Below are 20,919 nucleotides of genomic sequence, written 5' to 3'. Positions count from 1 at the left end.
AGTCTTGAAGTCTAACACAGCTCATTCTTTCTGTGCATCTGATTTCCCTAAACCTCAGTCCCAGGGTGGGGTGGGGGGGCAGTGCGGGTTACTTCTTATGAACTGATAAGGGGGCAGAACAAAATCCTGGCCTCCAGTCCCTCTAGTTCAGCTTTAGAGCAGAGAGCGGGGATGTAAGGAGCTTCATCGCCTCAGACCTACCATGACCGGAGTGGTTTCTCTTCACAGTTGTCTGGGTGTAGTTGAATCTGGTGGCCTCCACTGAAGTGTATCTTTTGCCTATATTTACCATTGGGCAAGTTACCTTCTCTTTGGTACTTAGTTACCAAGCTACCTTCTGCATGGAAATGCTTTCATTTGTTCATGTGCACATACTGTCTCCCTCAACTATATCATAAGCACCTTAAAGGCAGGAGACCTTTCTTATATCAGGAGCCCTTCACATATCCTCCCAAGTAGGATAAAAGCAAAGGCAGAGGTACTTTGGAAGAAATAGTTCATATTAGTTCTCTAATGGTGTGAAGGAAGGGGAGTCTGTAAGTCGTTGTGAAAATGTGCTCTCTTCGCTGTACTTGGTTATAGAAACAAAACATGTATATTCGAGAGGAATGACCTTACAAATGCTTAGAATACCCGGAGTGTGCTCGGTTCCTACTACGGCAGCTAGGCATACATGTGGAAGCGTATTCTAGCAATGGGATTCTGGACTTACTGCTTTAATCTCTATGAGCCTGTGACCTCATCGTCTTAGCTCGGGGAGACTAGGTCTTTAAAATGTATAGCGCAGTACCTGGCATATAGTAAGTATATACGAAATAGGTATCATGCTGATGCTCTAAGACCCTGACCAGTGAAGGCCCGTGTCAATTCTGAAGGTGTAATTCATCCCCATAACAAAGGGGTCAAGGAGATGCACACATAACAACACATTGTAGCTCGTTCCTTCCCTTAGAGCTCATGGGGGTTCAGTGTGGTAGTTCCTGGAGTAAATCAGACTCCCCGTTGCTGTTTTCCCATCCCTGAAGTCGGGCTGTTTGGAAAGCGTGGCAGGACTGGGGCTGCAGCGCCCCCTCCTCTGTAGACGGCAGGGGATGGGGCCAGAGGCTGGCCATTCGCGGCCAGGGTAGGAAGTGCCTCTGCTCCTGTCTTTGGTTTCTAAGTGCCCAGGCCATGGTGGAAAGCTCAGGAGACTTAGCTGCATGTCCCGGGACAAGCAACAGCCTCTCCAAAGCCATTTTCACTCCAGAAAGTAGAGCCATGTGAGGGGGGGATCAAAAGGGGGGGAGGAACACGGGAACATTTTATACCCTTGGCAGGTCTAAAGGAACCCAGAAGGTATTCTCCTTACCAAGGACTTGCCTCTGAGGTTAGTTTTCATTTTCTCCCAACAGCGTCCTAACTGGCCAAATGAAAATGTGAAATAGATTTTAGAAAGGTTTTAATTTGAACAATTTATGATTAAAAATACAGTTTATAAATAATTTTTCCATAGACTTGAGGGTTGTTGCAAACTTTACAAAAGGACACACTGCAACAAGAACAGATTAAAGAAATTACAAAAAATACAGCTACAGCCCTCCTATTTAAAAATACAACATTATACATCACAGCATTTTCATTGTGCAAAGTTGAAGACGATGCGGCGTTGGGCATGTCACATATTCACTCAAAGGGAAGTCAACTTTAATATAGTTACTTTGCATAATAGCATAGGCACAGCTGAGACAATGAACCCTTCCCCCCCACCCCCCCGGGAGTTAATATACCTGAGGTTCAACTTTTTGCTTTTATCTGATAGGACTGATGGCTGAAATTGGCTTAGTACAAATATGTGTGTGTGTGTGTGTGTGTGTAGAGAAAAAAGTGTCTGCTTTGAAATTAAGTAAACCCCCAACATATTTACAATATTTTTAGAGAATGTGTTCTCCAAATCAGTCTGATTATATCTTCTCGTTAAACAACTCTTTAGAAAATTAAATGAAGCCAGATCTGTCAATTAATGGACATCCTCTGTCGAGACTTCCAGTTTTCGCTGTGGGACAAAGAGAGTTCCCACGGAGGTTTTATGAGCACCATCGAAATCCATGCAGGATGGGCCCATTGGCTTCATTGGTCCGCCTGGGGTACGGAAGAAACTTTCGGCCACTGACTGTGACCCTTTGGGTGTCACAGGAACAGGCTGATCGGAAAGAGAGGAAGAGGAAAAGGAAGTCAAACCCACACAGATAGGAATGGCCTAATAGCCTCAGAGGGCTGGACCGGAAGGGCATGTCGCACGGTAGGAGCCTGGCATAGTTTGCAATTGGCTGGGGGTACTGTGGACTCTCTGGGTACTCTTCCTGGGTTTGGAAGGCAGCTAGGCCTTCAGTCTCCTCCTCCCATCCTTCCCCTCTCCAAAGAAGCAAAGCAAAAGCGAATCTCCTGTGATATTATTTGAGCCTTAATAACCCCAGGAAAAAAATCCACTGAATGGAAATACTCTCACCTGTTGTGCCCCTGTCGCAGCAACTGATTGTCCACTCGGTTGGTTCTGGCTGGGGACTGGAGAGTCGTACCTGGTGGCCCTTCCTTGCTGAGTACCTGCATTTTCTGGTACAACACTAACAGGGTCTATTCTTGGAGACACAGGAACAGCTCCGGGGCTGGCAGACACCTGCACACTGGGGGAGATGAGTCCCAAGTGCTGCAGTGTGAAGTTTACAATGGCTGAGCTCGGGTTCTGACCGGGAATGGGGTGGCTCGAAGTGAGAGCCGGGCTGTTCCCGACAGGTACAGCTGCCACGGAAGTTGGTGAGACCATTAGCTTCAAAGGTGTTACATGAAAAGAGGGAAAATTAACAGCAGTGAGTTCGGATGATGTCACTGGAATGACACCTGAAAGACAAGGGGGGAAAATATCTTAAAAGCACAGGCATTTGTCCAAGAAGCTTACAAGGCTTAAGTGAACTTGAGCCTGACCCACATTTGAATAGTTTTACATACACTCACCTGTGATTGGGGAGCTGTAGATCCTGTGGTTTGGGGAAAGTGTACTTGAGTTTTCTTTACTAGACAGAATAGACTCTGCCCCCAGGGATGAGCACTGGGTGAGGGGGATTAGGTATCCTGATGGGAACAAGGTCTAGAAAACAAGGAGGAAGGATTTATTTTACACACAAATATGGAAGAAAAATGGCCATGTGCCTGTTCCAGGACTCCTATCCCTTAGTGGCTGGTTGTCTCATCAGGACCAAAGTGTCCAATGGTATGGGCTATGGGTGGCCCAGCTATATGGCTCCCTGAAGACAATATCCCTCCCTTCTATTCCTGACTTTTGAAAACCATGTGTGTCTTAAATGTTATCTGTGGTCTTAGGAAGTGTCCTACAGCTAGCAGTCAGCCTGCCTAGAGATAGGATCTGCCCAACACATCCCCTCCCACTGACATCCCTAAGTCCTGCTATCAGACTTTTTGGTGTGATGTGGTGCTGTCAGAACCATGTTTAATGCCGTTGGATGCCAAAATGGCATTGCTGTATTATTCTATGGTTGTTCTTGAATTATGTAGAGTGGTAACTTCCCAGAGTGTTTCGAGGAACCCTACTTCCATGGGATGCAAGTTGTCCCGACTTGAATCGTGGTCCAACCTGCCACGGAAATGGTTAACTGAACAAAGGAAAATGGTGTCTTTACTGGAGAATTCCTGGGGGGCTTTAATGATGGCATGCATTGTAAATCCCCGAGGAGCATCCAGCAGGTAGCATTTCCCAGGCAATTTAGCAGCTAAACTTTTGGTAGTATTGCTATTCAAGGAAAACATTTTAAGAAATGTTGACTTAGAGAAGGGGGCTGCCAAATCCTGGGCCAAAATCTGGCCTCCTGTCCACTTTTGTAAAGAACATTGTATGGGAACACAGCCATGCCCATTCATTTGTGTTCTGTCCATACCTGCTTTCTTCTATTTTTACAATGGCATGGTTGAATAGGCAGCACGGAGACCATAGGGCCCACAGAGCCAAAAATATTTACTACCTGGCTCTTTACAGAAAAGGTTTGCTGACCCCTGATTTAGAATAAAGTAATTATACAACTACAGATGTATTCTTCCTAGCACTTTAGGTTCCGGTGATACCAAGCACGCTTATAACACGCCAACTGAAGGGCAGGGCACCAGAGTTCAAAAACTATAGTTGAAAAGAGAACTGATTAGTTCATACTGGAGACCCTCGTGGCACAGAGCAAAAGCTTCAGGCAATAAAGTTATATCCTAAAGAGAAATGGCCAGTGTTGGGTTGTGTGTACCCCCCACCACTCCTGCTTGGCCCCCGTACTTTAGCAAACGGAGAGCCTGCATGGGTGGCTGAACTACCTGAAAAGTCTGTTTCGGCCTTACCACGAGCAGGCCTGGCAAAAGCTAAAAGCAGCTCTTGTAACCTGGGGGCCCTCTTTTTATCTTCCTTCAGATCTTTCTTCTCACCATTGTCAAAACAACAGTCTACACTTTGATCTAGCTGTTAATAGGTCCCATCTTTTCCTTGGGAACCAGCGAATTCCAAATCTGCAAGGCTAACAGTGTTCCACGACACTGCTATTTATCAGTTTTGTTTCTGAAATGTTTGGCACTGTTCCCTATCTTTACTCGTTGGTTCCTTGAAAGCCGCAGGAACAGAAAGTTTTAATGGGTGGATTTAGGCGATTTACAAGTAGCTGTTCTTTACTACCGTTCATCACACTCTCTCATGGTACAAGTTACTCTGGTGGCTGGTTTAATTCTTTCAAATCTTTAGCAAAACCTATAGTATTCTAATAATTATTTTTCAATTTTCTACAGACTACGTTCATCACAAAATCTTTCAACCTAAGATGCCAATTCCTTTTTTTTTTTAATTAGAACTGTTAATTAGCATGTTGAATGAATTTGGTATATTTCAGCTTGCATGCTTCTCATCCAGTCTACATTAGCTCTCTTATCCCTTTCTTCCTATTCTATCAGCCTGTTTTATGTTCATTGCCTGACATATTTGTGTTTGTTTATAAACTGTCTTCTCTCCACCCACAGAAGTGCAGATTCTTAGTAATGTTTGTTGAATGAATTAACACACAAATCTCTCATTTCCTTTGTTCAGCTTAGTCTGTGCTAAAAAGAAATGGTCAAAATGAAGCCGTAGAGATGAAAAGAGAAGCAGGGGCACACGGAAAATCTATCTACTGAAAATCCTAATCCTGAATAACTAAGCGAGCAACAGGAGACCATTATTAAATCATATCCATTGGCCCAAAGAGATTATGGACCTCCCAGAAAATTGAATCAAGCCAAAGCCTTGTGATTTTCCCCTTAGCATGTGTATTACATGCAAAATGATAGTATGCCAAGATAATAGATGTTTTGAATGGTTACCATGAGGCCATCCTCAGGGAAGATTTGACAAACTCTAAAGCCTCTTTAATAACAACAGTTGCAGATAATACCCTTCAGCTTATACGGTGCCTTAAAAGGATCACAAGCCCCTTTATGTATATTATCATGTAATAAATTCACTTAACCTCACAAAAACTGTAACGTGGCCCTGGGGCAAGTATTCAAAAGCAACAGTCACCAAAGGCAGGTGCTGGGTTTGATTTGATCCAGAGCACGGTGCTTTATACCCAGTAGATGATCAGGAAAAAGTCGTGGAATAAATTCTTTATAGATGTGGAAAAACAAGATGTAGAGAAGGAAAATAACTTGAGTTAATAGCAGGGACAAAATGAGAGATTAACTTCTGCCTCCATGTTTAGTGGTGTTTATTTGGTGATAATGTCCTCCATATGTAATTGTCCTGAGGGAGAAAAATGAGATAGCCTATATAAAAATGCCTAGTACTTCTGCTGCCCTGTATATGGGTAAGCATCTAATAAATGTTAATTCCTTCCTGAACCTAACTCTACCTAGGGAAAACAATTACCTGGAACATCAAAGTCTCTAGAAACCAATGCATCAAGTGTACCTACAATCTGCCAAGATACGCTGGACTTTTCTGTTACATAAAATAGAAATTTTGGTTTAAATTTTAAGTGGACAGTTAAAACAGAGGGGACGGTTTATCTTGCAGGCAACAGATGCCAGGTACGTGACATCCAACAAACATTAGGTAATGACTCAGAAAGCAGGAGTTACAGGAACCCTATGCATCCACCCATTCATTTGGGGTTACGTCTGCTTGTAAATTATTTAAGACTTTCGTGACAGCTGTTTGCATTCCAGTATGTGACACAGCAACAGACTTAAGGACAACCACCCGTGGTGCTTTAAAAAGGGAGCAAATAATCCCTTCCTCCAAAGGTTAAAAATGTCCCTGCCGTCATCCCAGTCAGGGGATTAGCTGTCTGGGGCTTTGTTTGGATTATGGGACACTAAGGAACAGAACCTTGTCTTCTGAGAAACTGCTCTTTGCTCTGGTAAATTTCACAAGCTACCAAATTCTCCTCTAATCAACTGTGCACTTCCTAAAGCTTTACACGGTTCGGGGCTGTACTTACTGTGGAGACACTGTCAAGTCCTTTCAGGTCCTCTTTAAACTTCTTTTTGGAACCACTGTCCTCGAGCATGCTTGCCCTCTTTGAGCCTCTTTCTCCAGCAGGCTCCTTGTCTCGGTTCTTCGCACCTGGTCTCTCAGTCACTGGCTGCAAGCTTCCAGGCCTGGTGGAGGCACCGGATTTGGTGGCGTCATTGGCTGCCTTCTCGGTGGTGGCATCTGTGGAGTCTTTTGATCTTGTAGCTTTAGAAGAGGGGGCGGGGCAGACTGTCGGGCTCAGGCCTTGGGGTGGCGTCATGGTCTGGGCGTGGGCAGGCTGCAGGTAGATGGCATAGGACGGGCCTGAAGGGGCCTGAGGTAGGATCATGGGCACTGCAGGTGACAATGGGCTGGGGATGAGGGGGACCACCCCCAGGGGCTGGATGAGGGGCGGGGCCGTCAGTTCCAGCTCAGCATTTGCTGGGGTGTGCAGAGGAGACACTGGTTTGCAGTGCCCGCATCTTTCCAGCTGTCCCTTCGCTTTCTTGCTGGGTTCGCTAAAAGACAAGATGTAAAATATGACACAGTGGAAACACATCTTCTCTAAAATGTTCTAAGACTGGGCCAGATTGTAGCCGTGCGTTTATGAAACGAGCAGGTAGCTTCTGCAATGATTGCATAAAAGTTATAGAGAAGACGGTCTCACCAGTCTCCAAGGCTAGTGTGTATTCTTACGTAAAGCAAGTAATCCTAACGATGCAACGTAAAAGTAATTCATCCTGCTACTAAAGAGTATTACTAACCTACCTTGACTGCTCTTCTAACTGCATTTTGCAAATAGCTGCGAGCTGAGCCATTTTACTTGGGAAGGGTGCCGGATTCTGAGCGCTCTCAGCTGATAAAACAGAAAGGGGGGCGGTGGTGTTGGTCACAGCAAAAGAAGGAATGCTCACACAGATAAAACATCATTGAAGTCAAAGGAACAGAAAACACGCACCTCCCTTCCAAATCACATAACCATTAAAACCCACCAATTATTTTTCGTCTTTTCATTCATACGTGAGTTAGGCTTCAAGTGAGTGGATCGGGGTATATGGGTATTGAAACAAATCTCTAACAAGTACCGTAGGGATCAAGTAAGTGAAAAAAAATCAGATAAAAAGGAATTCTTCAGAGCAGAGCCTGATGTGACTGAAAACATACCTTTGCTTGTCTTGATGGGGCTACTGGGAGCAGAATTTATCTTTCTCCGGTCACTTTCTATGCTCTTAACCAGTTTGATCAGAGATGGGTGTCGAGTGAAGTTTGGTTTCCCACGCGTGGAAAAGAGGTTTTTGGCACAGTTGTCTTTTGAAGGCCGCCTCACTTCTAGATCGGAATGGGGGAAAGGAAGGACTTGGCCATGTCCTGAAAGAGAGAAGGGCAGGGGGTGGAAACCCGGCTGGCTCGGCCTCCTCATAGGAGATGAAATCAAAGTGTAGGTCGAGAATGATCTTTAGGAATGAAAGCAGCAACATTTATAGAGCACCAGCTCTGGGATAGACACCGTCTGAAGGGCTTTCTGTACAAAACCTTGTTAATCTTATTTTAATTGAGTTCTGAGGTAAGATTTCACACCTCAACATCTCTGAAACCCACAGCATCTTACAGCCAACCAGTGGTGTGCTAGAGTGTAATCATTAGTGGTTTCTCTTTCTTATCATATATATATATATAATCGTGCATCTTATAATCAGTGGAGTCCTACCCTGATGAAATATGGTGGCTCTCACTGCTATGGACTGAATAATGGGGTCCCCTCAAGTCTGCAGGTTGAAATCCTAACCCTCAATGTGATGGCATTAGGAGGTGGGGCCTTTGGGAGGTGCTTAGGTCATGAGGGTGGAGCCTTCCTGAGTAAGTGCTCCTATAAAAGAGGCCCCACAGCACTCTCTAGTCCCTTCTGCCATGTAAGTTATGACGAGAAGACAGCCATCTAGATAGCAGACTCTCGCAAGACTTCCCAGCCTCCAGAACTGCAATAAACTTCTGTTGTTTATAAGCCACCCAGTGTATGGTATTCGGTTATAGCAGCCTGAATGGATGAAGACGCTCTCAACAACTCCACCAGGTAGGTACTTCTTAGGAAATGCATCCCCATTTCAGAGACACTCATCAACTGACCTTGCTCTCTCAGCTAGTACAACGTGGGCCTGGGATATGAGCCCATCAGTCTGGCCCTGGAGCCTGAACTCTGAATCCCCTGCATCAAAGGACCTCTCTCTGAGATGGCAGTTGACTCTTGAACAGGTTTGGACTCTGCAGATCCACTTATATGCAGATTTTTTACAGTGCAGTGCTGTAAACGTATCTTCCTTTATGATTTCCTTGGTAAGATTTTCTTTTTTCTAGCATACTTTATTGTAAGAATATAGTAGATGATACATAAACATACAAAGTATGTTTTAACTGACTATTTTCTTGGTAAGTCTTCTGGTCAACAATAGGCTATTAGTAGTTAAGTTTTGGGGAGTCAAAAGTTATATGCAGATTTTTTTACTGCATTCCTAACCCCTGCATTGTTCAACAGTCAATGTATATTCAAAACTGCAATAACCTTGCAAAGATACCACTCTTCTTCCCATCTTGCAGGTGAGGAAACAGCCTTGAAGATGTAACTTGTTCAAGGCCACGTAGCCAATAAGAGGCTAAGTTTCCCTCTGCCCCCATGGCCCATGTTCCTGCTACTTTAAACATTTCTGCGTGGGATCTTTGATGGAACATAAAATGTCAGAACCCTGGAGCTGAGATGGAGACTAGAATATTAATACTGGAGTGAATTCACTTCATGTTCTCGATGTGTGTAGGCTCTGTTATGGTCACTGGGCAGCCTAACAATTAAGCAATAGTATCTTATGTTTTGTGATGCTTTCCACTTTTTCAGATCCTGTCACGCACAGATTCTGCCTCGTGAGTACAGGGTTGGAGGTGTTTTGGCCCTTGGGTTGTTGATGGAACCAGTAGCCAGACTTTCCATATTGGCACTCGTCTTTGTCTTTCCAACAACTTATATATGTTCTTTCCATGTGGGAATGTGGGCAGGAAGGGGAAGGGAGAACATCTCCCAACGCACATTAATTGAAAACAATGAAGCAAAGAATGAAGGAAAACAAATACATACCACTGGGATTTGGACTGATTTCTGGGCCTGTCCATTTAAAAGCTGGTTTTCGGCCTCTTTCTTCCGTAACATGAACTTTCTTGATAAGATTCAGGCTACTCAGGACATTAGCGATATCATACAACCTCCTAATTTTTGCTGGAAAATAAAAGATATATACCACTTAATGGAATAATGAAAGATCAAAGGACTTTGCTTCTTGAGGACTTCATGTATATTCAAAAAGCTATCCTAGTCATCAATGTCAGGCAGAGAAAAATGTGACTCTTTTAAGTTATTCTGGTGATACTGCGTTAATTCAAACAAGAAAATAGTTTTAAATATTGAAAAGACTGTTACTGCTGGTACTGAATTTAGAAATGACAGAGGTTGAAAAAGGAAAAATGACTTTGTGAGATCACCCTATCGGGAACTATGTTACAGAATTTTTAATAAAAAGTCCCCATTACTGGTAATCCTCTAATGAAGATTCAGAAGAATTTTATGAACAAATAGAAATGAAGCGTCAATGATAAATGTATTGCTTTCCAACTTGTGACAGTTTATACCAATGAGATTTATTTGGTATCATAAGCATGGAGGGTGCTATAACCCATCAAAATGTGTAAATTAAAAAAAAATTTTTTTTAATGTTTATTTATTTTGAGAGAAAGCGAGACAGAGTCCAGGAGGGGCAGAGAGAGAGAAATCCAAGCAGGTTCTGCACTGCCAGGTCAGAGCCTGACACAGGGCTCGAACTCACAAACCATGAGATCATGACCCGAGCGGAGATCAAGAGTTGGATGCTTAACCAACTGAGCCACCCAGGTGCCCCCAAATTTGTAAACTTTTATATTGTCCTTATGTTATATGCAAATCACTGATTCATTAATTCTACACATCTTACACACCTTAAAAAGTTTTATTACAAGAAACTGGTCTTTACTTCCAGCTTGATACCACAAAATTATAAATTGACCTTGTTCTTCGTAGCCATGCCAGAAGGTTTTGAATTCCCTGGGGATGCAGCAAAGTACACATCCACAGTTCCTGGAATGGTTTCCAAGGCTGTGACTAACTAGCAAAATGCAGAGCTGAAAACTGTCTGGTGAGTCAGAAAAAGCAGGCAGCCCATCCGTAGTGGGTTGAAATTGCACATCTCCCGAGCCAATTGCCAGTATTACTGCCTTTACTCTCGACTTAATTTTGTCTTTATAGAGACACTATCAACCTGGAGATGTCTGAATATACTTTCATGGGATTAGTGCAGCTTTACAGGAACGGGAAAGGAGTCGGTGTGATGGCTCCCGGGCGCTCCCCACAGCGGTCCCCTCGTCAGGCGGGTCCCCTGCTCAGGCTAGCCTCATGCCCTACGTGGAGGTGTGCTGATACCCCCAGAAGACGTGGGCATGCTGCAGACCCTTCCCATGTGCTGAGCACTTCTCTCCACACTCTCCTCTTCTGGAGGCTCCTGCAAAGCCTGTCACTGAGGCGCGGGCAGAGTTCTGCATCGGGAACCCAGCCCAGGCCCCTTTCCTACTTTGAGCAGGTCTGGCTGAACCTATTCTTTCAACTGGGCTGCAGGTCACTTCTGGGAACAATTTTAGAAGAGTTATTTATACCCTTCCCTATAAGAGCAGAGATCTGGGTTCCAGACCCACTTGACAATGTATTGCTCATTTAGACGTTTCTGAGCGACATTTTACGGTTTCAGAATAGGTCCGAAAGCCCACGGCAGTCCTGACACTTACTTTTAAACTTGCTTTTATCCAAATCTTCCACGTGGTCTTCCCCAATTAGAATCTTGGCAGCAATTTCTAGGCTTACTATCTGAGGCGTCGACACCAGAAACAGCATCACAAACTTCTGGCTCATCACTCTTAGAGACTTATCTTTGCGGCTGTTTACAGAAGCTTTGGAGGAGGAGGAGGATTAGAGAATTAAAATTCATGAAGGGACACAAGTGACTTCTAAAGTGACAGGGCTAAAAATACCACAACCTGATCAGACAGCTGACAACCGCAGCGTTTTAGCATGTTAAAAGGCAGGATTTGCTTTAGAACCGCGTTCTCTAAGAAACCATTTTCTTTAGACCCAGGAGGAGGGCCCTGTGGCCCAGGCTCTTCCAACCATGGCTCACCTGCCCGAAATTCCACTCCAGGGAGTTCGACAAAACACATGTCCGCATGTCCATTCTGGCCGGTGTTCGATTTGATGATGTGATCCTCTAGGCTGATGGTCTTACCAAAGTCAAACTCTTGTTCGTATTCTTTCTTCTTGATCATCATAATCTGCTCGGCATACTTGTTCTCTTCCCCGACGCTTTTCAAAGTCCCCAGGGTTTTGTGGAGATTATGTCGCCCGTGCCAAGTGTATCTGTTTTTGGCCAGGCGGCTCACCATGTGTAAACTCTCTAGGACATTCACGATATCGTAAATGCGTCGCCGCTCAACATCTGCGAAGAATGAGCAACGGTACATAACGAGGATCAGGTTTTGCAACGTGTAGAGAACTGAGTAACTTTTTCTTCCACGGTTTATGAGTCAGCGGGTCTGGATGACACAATTCTACTTACACTCAACAAAGAGCGTAAGGACGAGCCAGACATGTTTCTGCTCTCATAGCGTGTAAATAACGATAATAGGAATTGGAAAGGTAACATTTATTGAGGACCTACTCTGTGCCATACAGCTTTAGGAAATTTTTATCCTAAACTGGTGAGGCAGGTATTATTATTCACACTTTAATGATGAGGGAAGGGGGCTCAGGCTGCTACGTAGCCCAGGCCAAGGCACAGAGCCAGTAAGTGACAAAACTAAGTCTTTTAATATTCTAAACCCCACACATTACAAGCTGGTTTTTTTTTATATTACTCTTCAAAGCACGTGTGTGCACACACATGCACACACACAGGCAGTTGTCATAGAATAGGTACAAAGCACTGAGATTTCTTGCTGTTCCTGGAACCTGCCATTTGTGCCCTTGCCTGAAGGCCTTTTCCTGGGCTGCTCCTTCTGCCTGGAATCCCTCTTCCAGATGCCCTCATCACTCCTCACCTCCATCTTTTCAAGTTCTTGCTCAGATGTCACCCTTTCAATGAGGCCTGACCTGACCACCTAATGTAACATTGCAAAAACACACTCCCAGCCCTCCTGGTCCCCCTCTACCCTGTTCTACATTTTATTTTTCCCCACAGCATGTATCACCTCCTAACATGTTATTATACCTTGCTTGCTATGTGCTTTGCATATCTGTTATGATCTCTCCTTATCTGTCCTTTGCATACTCATCTATTCCCCCCCCCCCCCCCCGCTATAAAGTAGGTTCCACAGGAGGAAAGATTTTATTCTTTGTTTAAAAAATGTTTATTTCGCAGGGGGAGGGGCAGAGAGAGAAGGAGACAGAGAATCTAAAGCAGGCTCTGGGCTGCCAGGGCAGAGCCCCACACAGGGCTCAAACTCAGAAACTGTGAGATCATAAGCTGAGCCGAAATCAAGAGTTGGATGTTTAGCTGACTGAGCCACCCAGGCACCCCAGGGTGTTATTCTTTTTATCCACTGACATTATCCCAAGCTTTTACAGTATTGCCTGGCACACAGTAGGTGATCAACAGCTACCTGCTGAGTTAAAAGTACAGCCTGCAAAGCTACAATTGTGTGTGACTAGATGAATCTAAACGGCTATTCTTAAAATAGGAAATCAAGTCAGTATTTATAAACACGCATCCGAAGAGCAAAACTTTCTTCCTGGAGCGACAGCTATATATTAAAATATCCTTCCTATCTCTTCAGTTTCAGACTCTGAGATTTTCATGACTCCAAAAGTATCCCAAGTTTACCACAGACCCCTTTCTAGCTATAACCAGATTCAAGTCTATGAAGACAAGAATAAAGGGGGTAGGAGGATCACAGTAACTTGCCAAACACCAACACGTATTGTCCTCAGAATCGTGCCGAGTGGCAGGCGATGCTAAAGCCCTCACGGAACAGGCTCATCACAAACCAGGAAGACCCCATTCTCCAGCCTAGCTCTTCAAGGAGAGAGCGAGGGAGCCCAGAGAGTGCAGACAAAAGTTCAAAGTTGTAGCTGTTTTTGAAACAAGTCATAAAACAATGTTGCCTTTCTCAGGGCGCCTGGGTGGGTCAGTTGGTTAAGTGTTGAACTGCAGCTCACGTCAGGCTCTCACCATTGGTTCCTGGCTTGTTCCTGAGTTCCAGCCCCGTGTGGGACTCTGCCCTGGAAGCCTGCTCCCCATTCTGTCTCCCTGTCTCTGCCCCTCCCCACTCTTTCTCAAAATAAATAAACATAAAAAAACAAAGAAACAAACAAACAACCAATGTTGTCTTTCTTTACAGCTTCAGAGCTTTTGAAATGCAATCAGAAGCAATCTCTGTTGTGATTTTTTACTTCTGTTTGAAAACTCACGGAAGTTGGAAACTATATGCCTTTATTCTTAAATTAAAAGGGCTTCAGAGGGGCACCTGCGTGGCTCAGTAGGTTAAGCGACTGACTTGGGTTCAGGTCATGACCTTGCGGTCCGTGAATTCAGCCCGGCATTGGGCTCGGTGCTGACAGTTCGGAGCCTGGAACCTGCTTCAAATTCTGAGTCTCCCTCTCTCTCTGCCCCTCCCCTGCTCACGCTCTGTGTGTCTCTCTCTCAAAAATAAACATTAAAAAATTATAAATAAATAAAAGGCTTCAGAGATTTATAATTTCCATGTGGCATTATCTGTGTCGTTAAGAACACTGGCTAGATGAGCGTGGGTCTGAAGGAGTAAGTCCATGAAGTCACTTTAATTATTAACCTGAAATGGTTATATGGTTAAATGGTGAGCTCTTTGCATACTTACTAAGTTCTTCAGCTACTTCATCAAGACAGATGTCATTGTTCACAGCAGGGTTGGGGTAGTTAGGGTATCGTGCTAAGAACTTATGACACAACAATCCTAAACTTTTTTCTTTTCGACTTGGTTGGGATTTCTCATATTCATCTCCAGATAAGTGTTCCTACAAAAGAAGAGGTAAATCATGTCTGAATCGGAAATAGAGTTGGACAGATTTATTAGGGTCATCTGCCTATGACGGCTAACATGCTTAGCTTCAACAGCTGCAAAACTGGGAGTAGAAAGGTAGGAGCCAGTGTAAACTGTGTGGCAGATCGAAAAAGGAGGCTTGTGCTGAAATAAGTCAAAGGCTCAGGATTCCTAGTGCTATATTTGATGGAGTCCTGTGCTCCGAAGCGGGCTAATAAGTCTGTGGGTGTCGGTGCTTCATATTGCTGGCACTTCTGTAATAGCTACTCCTCCCTGCTCCTACACACACACACACACACACACACACACACACACACACACACACACACACACACACACACACCAGCCTCCTCCCAGCCTTTTGCAAACCTACGTGCAAACAATCTTTGGCCTCAGGTAATCCGTTTCTGCTGTCAAACAACCCCCTTTTCTGATCTCTATTTCGTATCTCGGGGCTCACGGCACTGATGAGCATTTTCAGGTTGGCTGTTGGTGTCCACGGTTCTCCCTGGGAGAGTTCCTTGGGCTTGGTGGGCGTGGTCAAAGGGCCAAAGTCAGGCTGTATCTCTGTCAACACTATATTTGCTGCAGTGGATTCTTTCAGAGGTGTTTTCATTAGTCCTCTTTTATGTGGCTCAAAAAAGAGATTTTCCTGGTTTAAAACAAGCAAATAATTAAATCCACCATAAAACAGGATTTATCATACAGCTTTCGATTCTAGAAATTGTACAATAAATAAAATATTGTCAAGGGAAAAGTGCCTAATGAGGTTAGAGGGCCGATTAAATTAGTAACTATCCCAATGATCACTTGACACTTACTGTCCTTTTTACTAGCTAAATTTCCCATTTTTAATTTTGTAGTTCATCCTATGTTCCAAGAATTGAACAAAAAACCTTTAAGGCAGAATTTTAAAACCTTTTTGACATCATTTTTGATTTAGAATAGTGTTGCAGTTAATATAAAGCGTTCCCATACACCTTTCACTCAGCTTCCTCTAATAGGACTGCTAATTTTAAATGATCCAAAGCTCCTAGGAGTGACTTTTACACACAACACTGCAATAAGTAAAGGCCTACATGGCAGAAACCATGTCCCATTCATGTGTGTGTGTCTCATCTGGCACATGGCTCCATACACTGAGTGCTCAGTAAAACACCACTGATGTGGAAGAGTCAGAAAGCCAAGGAGACCAGGGTGAGGGCTGGCATATGGTCATACTTACAAGCAAAAGCTAGAAGGGAGCAAAACCCAGAGTGCCGATGAGCAAAGAAAGTCTGCTCTTAGAATATTTACCCTTCTCACTTTATAGAAGGAAAAATGGGGCCCCATAAGATAAAATTAGTTATGGTTCCTGGCAGAGGCAGGACTGCCACTGAGACATGATGGTAAATGAATAGCAGTTCACAAGTAAGAGTAATGGAGACTATGTTTCTTCCACTTTTGGACACTGGGGACTTCACACATTCTTACTCTCTATCTATCGCTATTTTAAAGGAAATGCTTGGAATGACAATAAGTAAAAGAACACAGAGACTCACTAATTCCTCAGTGACTTTAGGAACAAAGATTAATGGGGCTGTTTAACATGTCCGTGATTCCTTAGGATTTATCAAGTGCTTTTCTATTTGTATTCTCACCATATCCTACATGTAATTCTGGTCTGCAGAAGAGGAGAGGCTGGCTGAGAGAGTTACACAGGCCTTGAACCTGAATGTCCTCAATCCAGCTATGGTGTTCTTCCAGGGAAATCAGTGTGACGAATACAATGGGGGACCCTCCTGGGCAGGTGCACCTGAAAGGTGCTGACCCAAGAATGGGATTTCTCTAAAGGCTGCTGTCCTTTATCTCAGACTATCAGGCACAATAGCAATTCTCATTTGACTAGTATCTAAACCTTTTAGGAACTTTGCATTTTTCAACCTATCAGTAGCTGGACGCTGATCAAGACACCCCTGCTGACAATTCTTATTTACAAAATGCCTATCTCACAAATAGTATTTATGGCCCCCAAGTTTAAGAAGCTGCTGATTCAGTAGAAAATCATCTCAAAAAGAAATCTGATCTCAAATCATGTCAGATGCCCTCTCTAAATTCTAATTGTTCAAGAATTCTGAGAAATATCATAATGCAGCTAACGAATTTTATTATTCTTAAAAAAATACCTTTTCTCTCTGCTTGTTTCTTTGAGACTTCCATTTGCAATCAAACTATTAAAAGCTTTGGATTACCTTAACTCTGGCCAAACTCTTCCCTTCTTTAAAAATTAAATTTCCCTTTCTTCTGGGTTTTTATAGAAGCTAACTAAAAAGGGATGTAGCTTTAATAAGATATTGGATATGGGAAAACCATAGGGTTAAATCAGGATGGCATTGCTTTTAAAACTGCGAGGATGAATACTAAAGTTAAAAAGGTACCTTTTCATTCTCCATTCTGTAAATTTCTCATACATTTAGAGTTTCTTTAAAAATGAAAAACTGGAGTTGCTCCCAACACCCTGATGGTTTAAGTAGTTCAATCAGTTCTATTAAAACGTTTAATATCCTTAAAAAGAAAAGGAAATAGAAAAAGTTAAAGAAAAATAAAACCAGGAGATCGGCTGAATATTCCCTCATGGACACCAGAGGCCACTTAAACAAAGACTAACGAAAAAATGACAAATTACATTTACATTTTATTCCCGACCAGAGATCACGCTCCTGGGCAGAGAACTCCCATCAAACGCCAGTAAATTCCTTCAGCAAACCGATCCACTTTCACGAGACTCAAAGCAAACCACAGAACTTCCAGTGACAGCTTTCTCCCACCTTCAGGGACGGCACGCCATTCTCCAGACCCCACCGAAAAGGACTGTAGGAAGCACTAACACCCACCTGTTCACAGGTCAGGGTTGGGGACGGAGCCAGCGTCCCAGCCCTGCTTCCGGCTGAGCAGACACGTCCCCAAGCATCTGGATAAAAGTGTACATCTTGATGCCTGAACTTTTCCCCTGACACACACTTGCACAGGCTCAGCAGTAAAGACTTGGGAAATAGCTTGATGGGAAACTTCCAAATTCAGTTCTTAAGTTCCGAACATACTCCGGGTATTTAAAGAGCGCCTTATGATTAAGACTTATTCTTTTTTTAGGACATCCTTAAAGATGAAAGGCGCGATGTACTCTCAATTCGGGTGGCGCGTTCACGCCACGATGTTGGATCTCACCAAGGAGGCTGCATTGGTTCAGTAAAGCCACCAGGTACAGTCCCCCGGCCGCCACTCGCTCCGCGCCCCGCGCACTTCCCCCTCCGCCCAGCCAACTACCCCTCCCCCCCCCGGGCCCAGTCCGCGCGCCACCAGCCCTGCAGTTCCCGGACAGCATCCTCGCCGTTCCCAGGGCAACGATTCCTAACCAATCAGAGAGCTGGACGCGGGCCTGCGATTGGTTGGTGGCGCCAGGGGCGGGTCCGGACCTTCCGCCTTCGATTTAAAAATTTGGCGCGGAAAGCAGGACCGTGGCCGGCACCGCCCCTTGGCTGCGCGGGGCTTGAGCGCGGGCAAACCCGCGCCCGGAACCACGGTATCCCCGCCCCTCCCCCTCGCTCGCCCCCTCCCCTCTGCGCGGGAGCTCAGCTCCTCCCTCCACGGCCCCCGGCTGAGCGAGAGGCGGGAAACGGCCGTCGCTGCCGCAGCCCTCCCGATCCCTCTCCCGGTGCCGGGCCGGCTGGGTGCCGCATCCCTCTGCGTCCCGCTGACCTGTCAGTTCACTTCACGGTTGGAGCCTGCAGGGGCTGAGCGGGGGACACTTCGGCACCGCTTTCCCCGCTCAGGTCCGGGAGCCCGCGTGTCGGGCCGTCAGTCGGTCCTCACGCTGCGCCGAGGTGGGTGCCACGGAGGGAAACGCCGGGACCGAGCTTGGCGGGCCGGCGGGCGGGCAGAGGGAGCGTGACCGTCCAGGAGCAGTCAAGCCCCCGATTTGAAATTAACCCGCTCCCGGCGCGAGCCGATCCCGCTGGCTGGGAGGGCCGCTCCCCTCCCCCACGCCCGCTCTTCCCGGCCCCGGACCCCGCGCGCCAATCGCAGCCTCCAGACAAGAGCCGGCGGCGAATCAGGGTGCAGGCACCGCCCTCTGGTCCGCCTCCGAGACAGAGTTGGGGGAAAAGTTCAGCAACTTTTTTTTTCTTTTTCTTTTTTTTTTTTTTTCTCCCCTGAATACCCCCTCCCCTTGCTAAAGTTGGGGAATGAAGTTTGGCCCGCCCGGGGCACGAGGACTGAGAAGCGAGCGCTCTGCGATTCCCGGTCTGGCCGTCCCACTCCCTGCCCAGCCCCAGATCCACTCACCTGCCCTCCGGACCCCAGCCGGGACCGTCCCCCCTTCCATCTCTGGCATGCATTATTGTGCTGCCCACCACCTGCCCCACGGCCTCTAGAAAATTGGTGTGCAGAGGGGGAAGCCTGACCAACTGGTGCCCAAACTCGTTGGGCGTGGGGTCTTGGCCGAGATGTGAGAACTCAGGTGTGGGAGGAGGAGTAGCAAGGTTGAAAACCCGCCAAGCCAGTTCCGGGCGTCTGCCTTCTTCCCTCCCGTGGTCTCCCACCCGCTCGTCCTTTTCCCCTCCCTAGTCGTCTTCCCTCACTTTCCCCTCTTTTTCCGGTTTCCGATCCTCGGACAGTTTCAGCATGGAATATTGCAGAGTTCTAGATTAACAGTAGGATTGGGAGACGCTCTAGTCCAAAGCCCTCGTTTTGCAGACAGGGAAACCGAGGCCCGGGGCGGCAGAGCTGCCTTGCCTGTGCCCGGATTGGGTTGCCCTGCGTTGGCTTGCCCGGCGGTTCTCTGCCTTAAAGCGTTTCCCCTTTTCTGGGGACCTGCGCTGGAGTCGCGGTACCGCATGTATTGCCCAACCGCGCCTAGATCAGGGCGCCCATCTACCGACGGTTTGGTTTGAGCTCTTCCCTCTTTTTTGTGGTCTCGCGTCTCTAAGCTCCAGCAAGGCCCACGACCCCGATCCCCCAGTCCCACTCATACTTACGTGTCAGTGAATCACCAGTGCTGATTTGCAGCGCGGGACAGTCTCCTATCCCCGAACGAACGCAATGTAAGGGCGGGGATGCTGTGCTACGGTGGCTGGGGTCGCAGCGCTGCAGCGACAGACCGTAGGACCGGGGGTCCGGGTGGCGAGCAGTGGCTTTTTCACCCCGCAGATCTCAAGCCTAGGGGTGCACAGGGTGGCTGCCCCAACGGTTAGCGCCCTGGTGTCCCTGTCCTCTCCTCCAGCCGCCAGCCCGGGGGCACGGGCCATATCGACTTCAGGCAAATGTTGCTCAGGAAGTCGCTTCTACTTGGAAGTCGGCCTTTCGCGGGTGCTGTGCAGATGGTCTCAGATTTACAATAAAGAGAGAGTCACTGGGCAGTCTCACCACCAGCAGCGCTAAGCAGCTGGTTTTTATTGAACTAGGGTACACCTTTTCTAGAGCAAGGTGTGGTGACACATGCATGAACAAAAGGGGGGCAGTGGGTATTTCTGCTTTAGCCGCAGTTTCAGATTTTTGCCTCCCTGTCCCCCATCCCCAGCCCTTAGGGGAGTGCTCCCGTTCCCCTGTGTTCAGGGGCAGTGAGGAATGGGTTCATATCTGATCTACGTGGGCATTTATGCCCCAGGTCCGAGTGCTAAGGACCTGTGAGGCACACAGCGCAAGGAACAGCCACCTCTGCTGACACCGCACAGATGGCATCTCATTTGATACTCAGCATGGGTGTTAGTTAACCATGGGCCATGAAAGGGAAGCAGAGCATTTTAAAGTAACCGTCCCTAAATGACAGGGCTGGGATCTAAAGCCAAGTCTTGTTTACCGCTAAGGGCTTTCCACTGAAAGCTCTCTTCTTCACTGTGCTGGTGCCGGGCCTCACTTCCTTCACAGGATAGTTGTGTCCCTCTTTATAGAGAAGGAAACTGAGGCACAGAAAGGGTTAAGTGATGGCCACATTAGCTGTTGAGTCAGAATTGGAATCCAGGTCTCCCTGCTCCCGGTTCATATATCATCCGATTTCATGGTCTCTGAAAGTTCCTATGAAAACAAGGTTGGCGACACCTGAGAAGGATCTTTAAGCATCTGCCCCTCCCCGCACCCCAGCATAACAAAATAGAGAAAAAGCAGGACGTGTAATCCTTGTTTTAGTGACAATTGTCATATCTTATTGAAGCATGTGAAAGTACAATCCAAGTCACTGACTGATGAAAAGTAGCTCTATGAAGAGTGAAATGGTGTGGTTTTGAAGTCTTAACTCTTTTTTA

At 46.0% G+C, this 20,919-nt stretch overlaps 1 protein-coding gene and 1 long non-coding RNA gene across 6 annotated transcripts in view; one reads left to right on the top strand and one right to left on the bottom strand.

Annotated features, from left to right (window-relative positions):
• LOC113603442 (uncharacterized) overlaps window positions 1–20,919 on the top strand; it is a 55,426-nt gene that overhangs the window by 31,049 nt on the left and 3,458 nt on the right. For all 4 annotated transcript variants that reach the window (XR_008290435.1, XR_008290436.1, XR_008290433.1 and 1 more), the window contains one exon: window positions 17,774–17,882. This is a non-coding gene — a long non-coding RNA (uncharacterized LOC113603442). The remainder of the gene's footprint in view (window positions 1–17,773; window positions 17,883–20,919) is intronic.
• Window positions 1,337–19,005, bottom strand: E2F8 (E2F transcription factor 8). 2 transcript variants are annotated; one of them, XM_053203384.1, is made up of 14 exons: window positions 18,380–19,005; window positions 17,518–17,594; window positions 17,062–17,188; window positions 15,018–15,296; window positions 14,462–14,618; window positions 11,752–12,066; window positions 11,363–11,524; window positions 9,633–9,770; window positions 7,676–7,879; window positions 7,280–7,367; window positions 6,498–7,029; window positions 2,989–3,121; window positions 2,486–2,874; window positions 1,337–2,179 (listed from the first exon to the last, which is right to left on the bottom strand). In XM_053203384.1, the coding sequence occupies exons 3-14, from the start codon at window positions 17,074–17,076 to the stop codon at window positions 1,997–1,999; spliced, it is 2,595 nt and encodes an 864-aa protein (XP_053059359.1). In that variant the 5' UTR covers window positions 17,077–17,188; window positions 17,518–17,594; window positions 18,380–19,005; the 3' UTR covers window positions 1,337–1,996. The 2 variants fall into 2 exon arrangements, with proteins under 2 accessions (XP_053059359.1, XP_026928798.2); XM_027072997.2 differs by lacking the exon at window positions 17,518–17,594.

This window comes from Acinonyx jubatus, chromosome D1, assembly GCF_027475565.1.
Source record: "Acinonyx jubatus isolate Ajub_Pintada_27869175 chromosome D1, VMU_Ajub_asm_v1.0, whole genome shotgun sequence".
Classification (NCBI taxonomy): Eukaryota; Metazoa; Chordata; class Mammalia; order Carnivora; family Felidae; genus Acinonyx; species Acinonyx jubatus.
This window is presented reverse-complemented; position numbering and strand designations above follow the sequence as displayed.

Coding starts and splice junctions, on each gene's coding strand:
- E2F8 (XM_053203384.1), bottom strand. Junction 7,880..9,632: donor AATCAGTCCAAATCCCAGTG/GTATGTATTTGT, acceptor TCTCTCTTTCAG/GACATGGCCAAGTCCTTCCT. Junction 7,368..7,675: donor CCCCATCAAGACAAGCAAAG/GTATGTTTTCAG, acceptor CTGTTTTATCAG/CTGAGAGCGCTCAGAATCCG.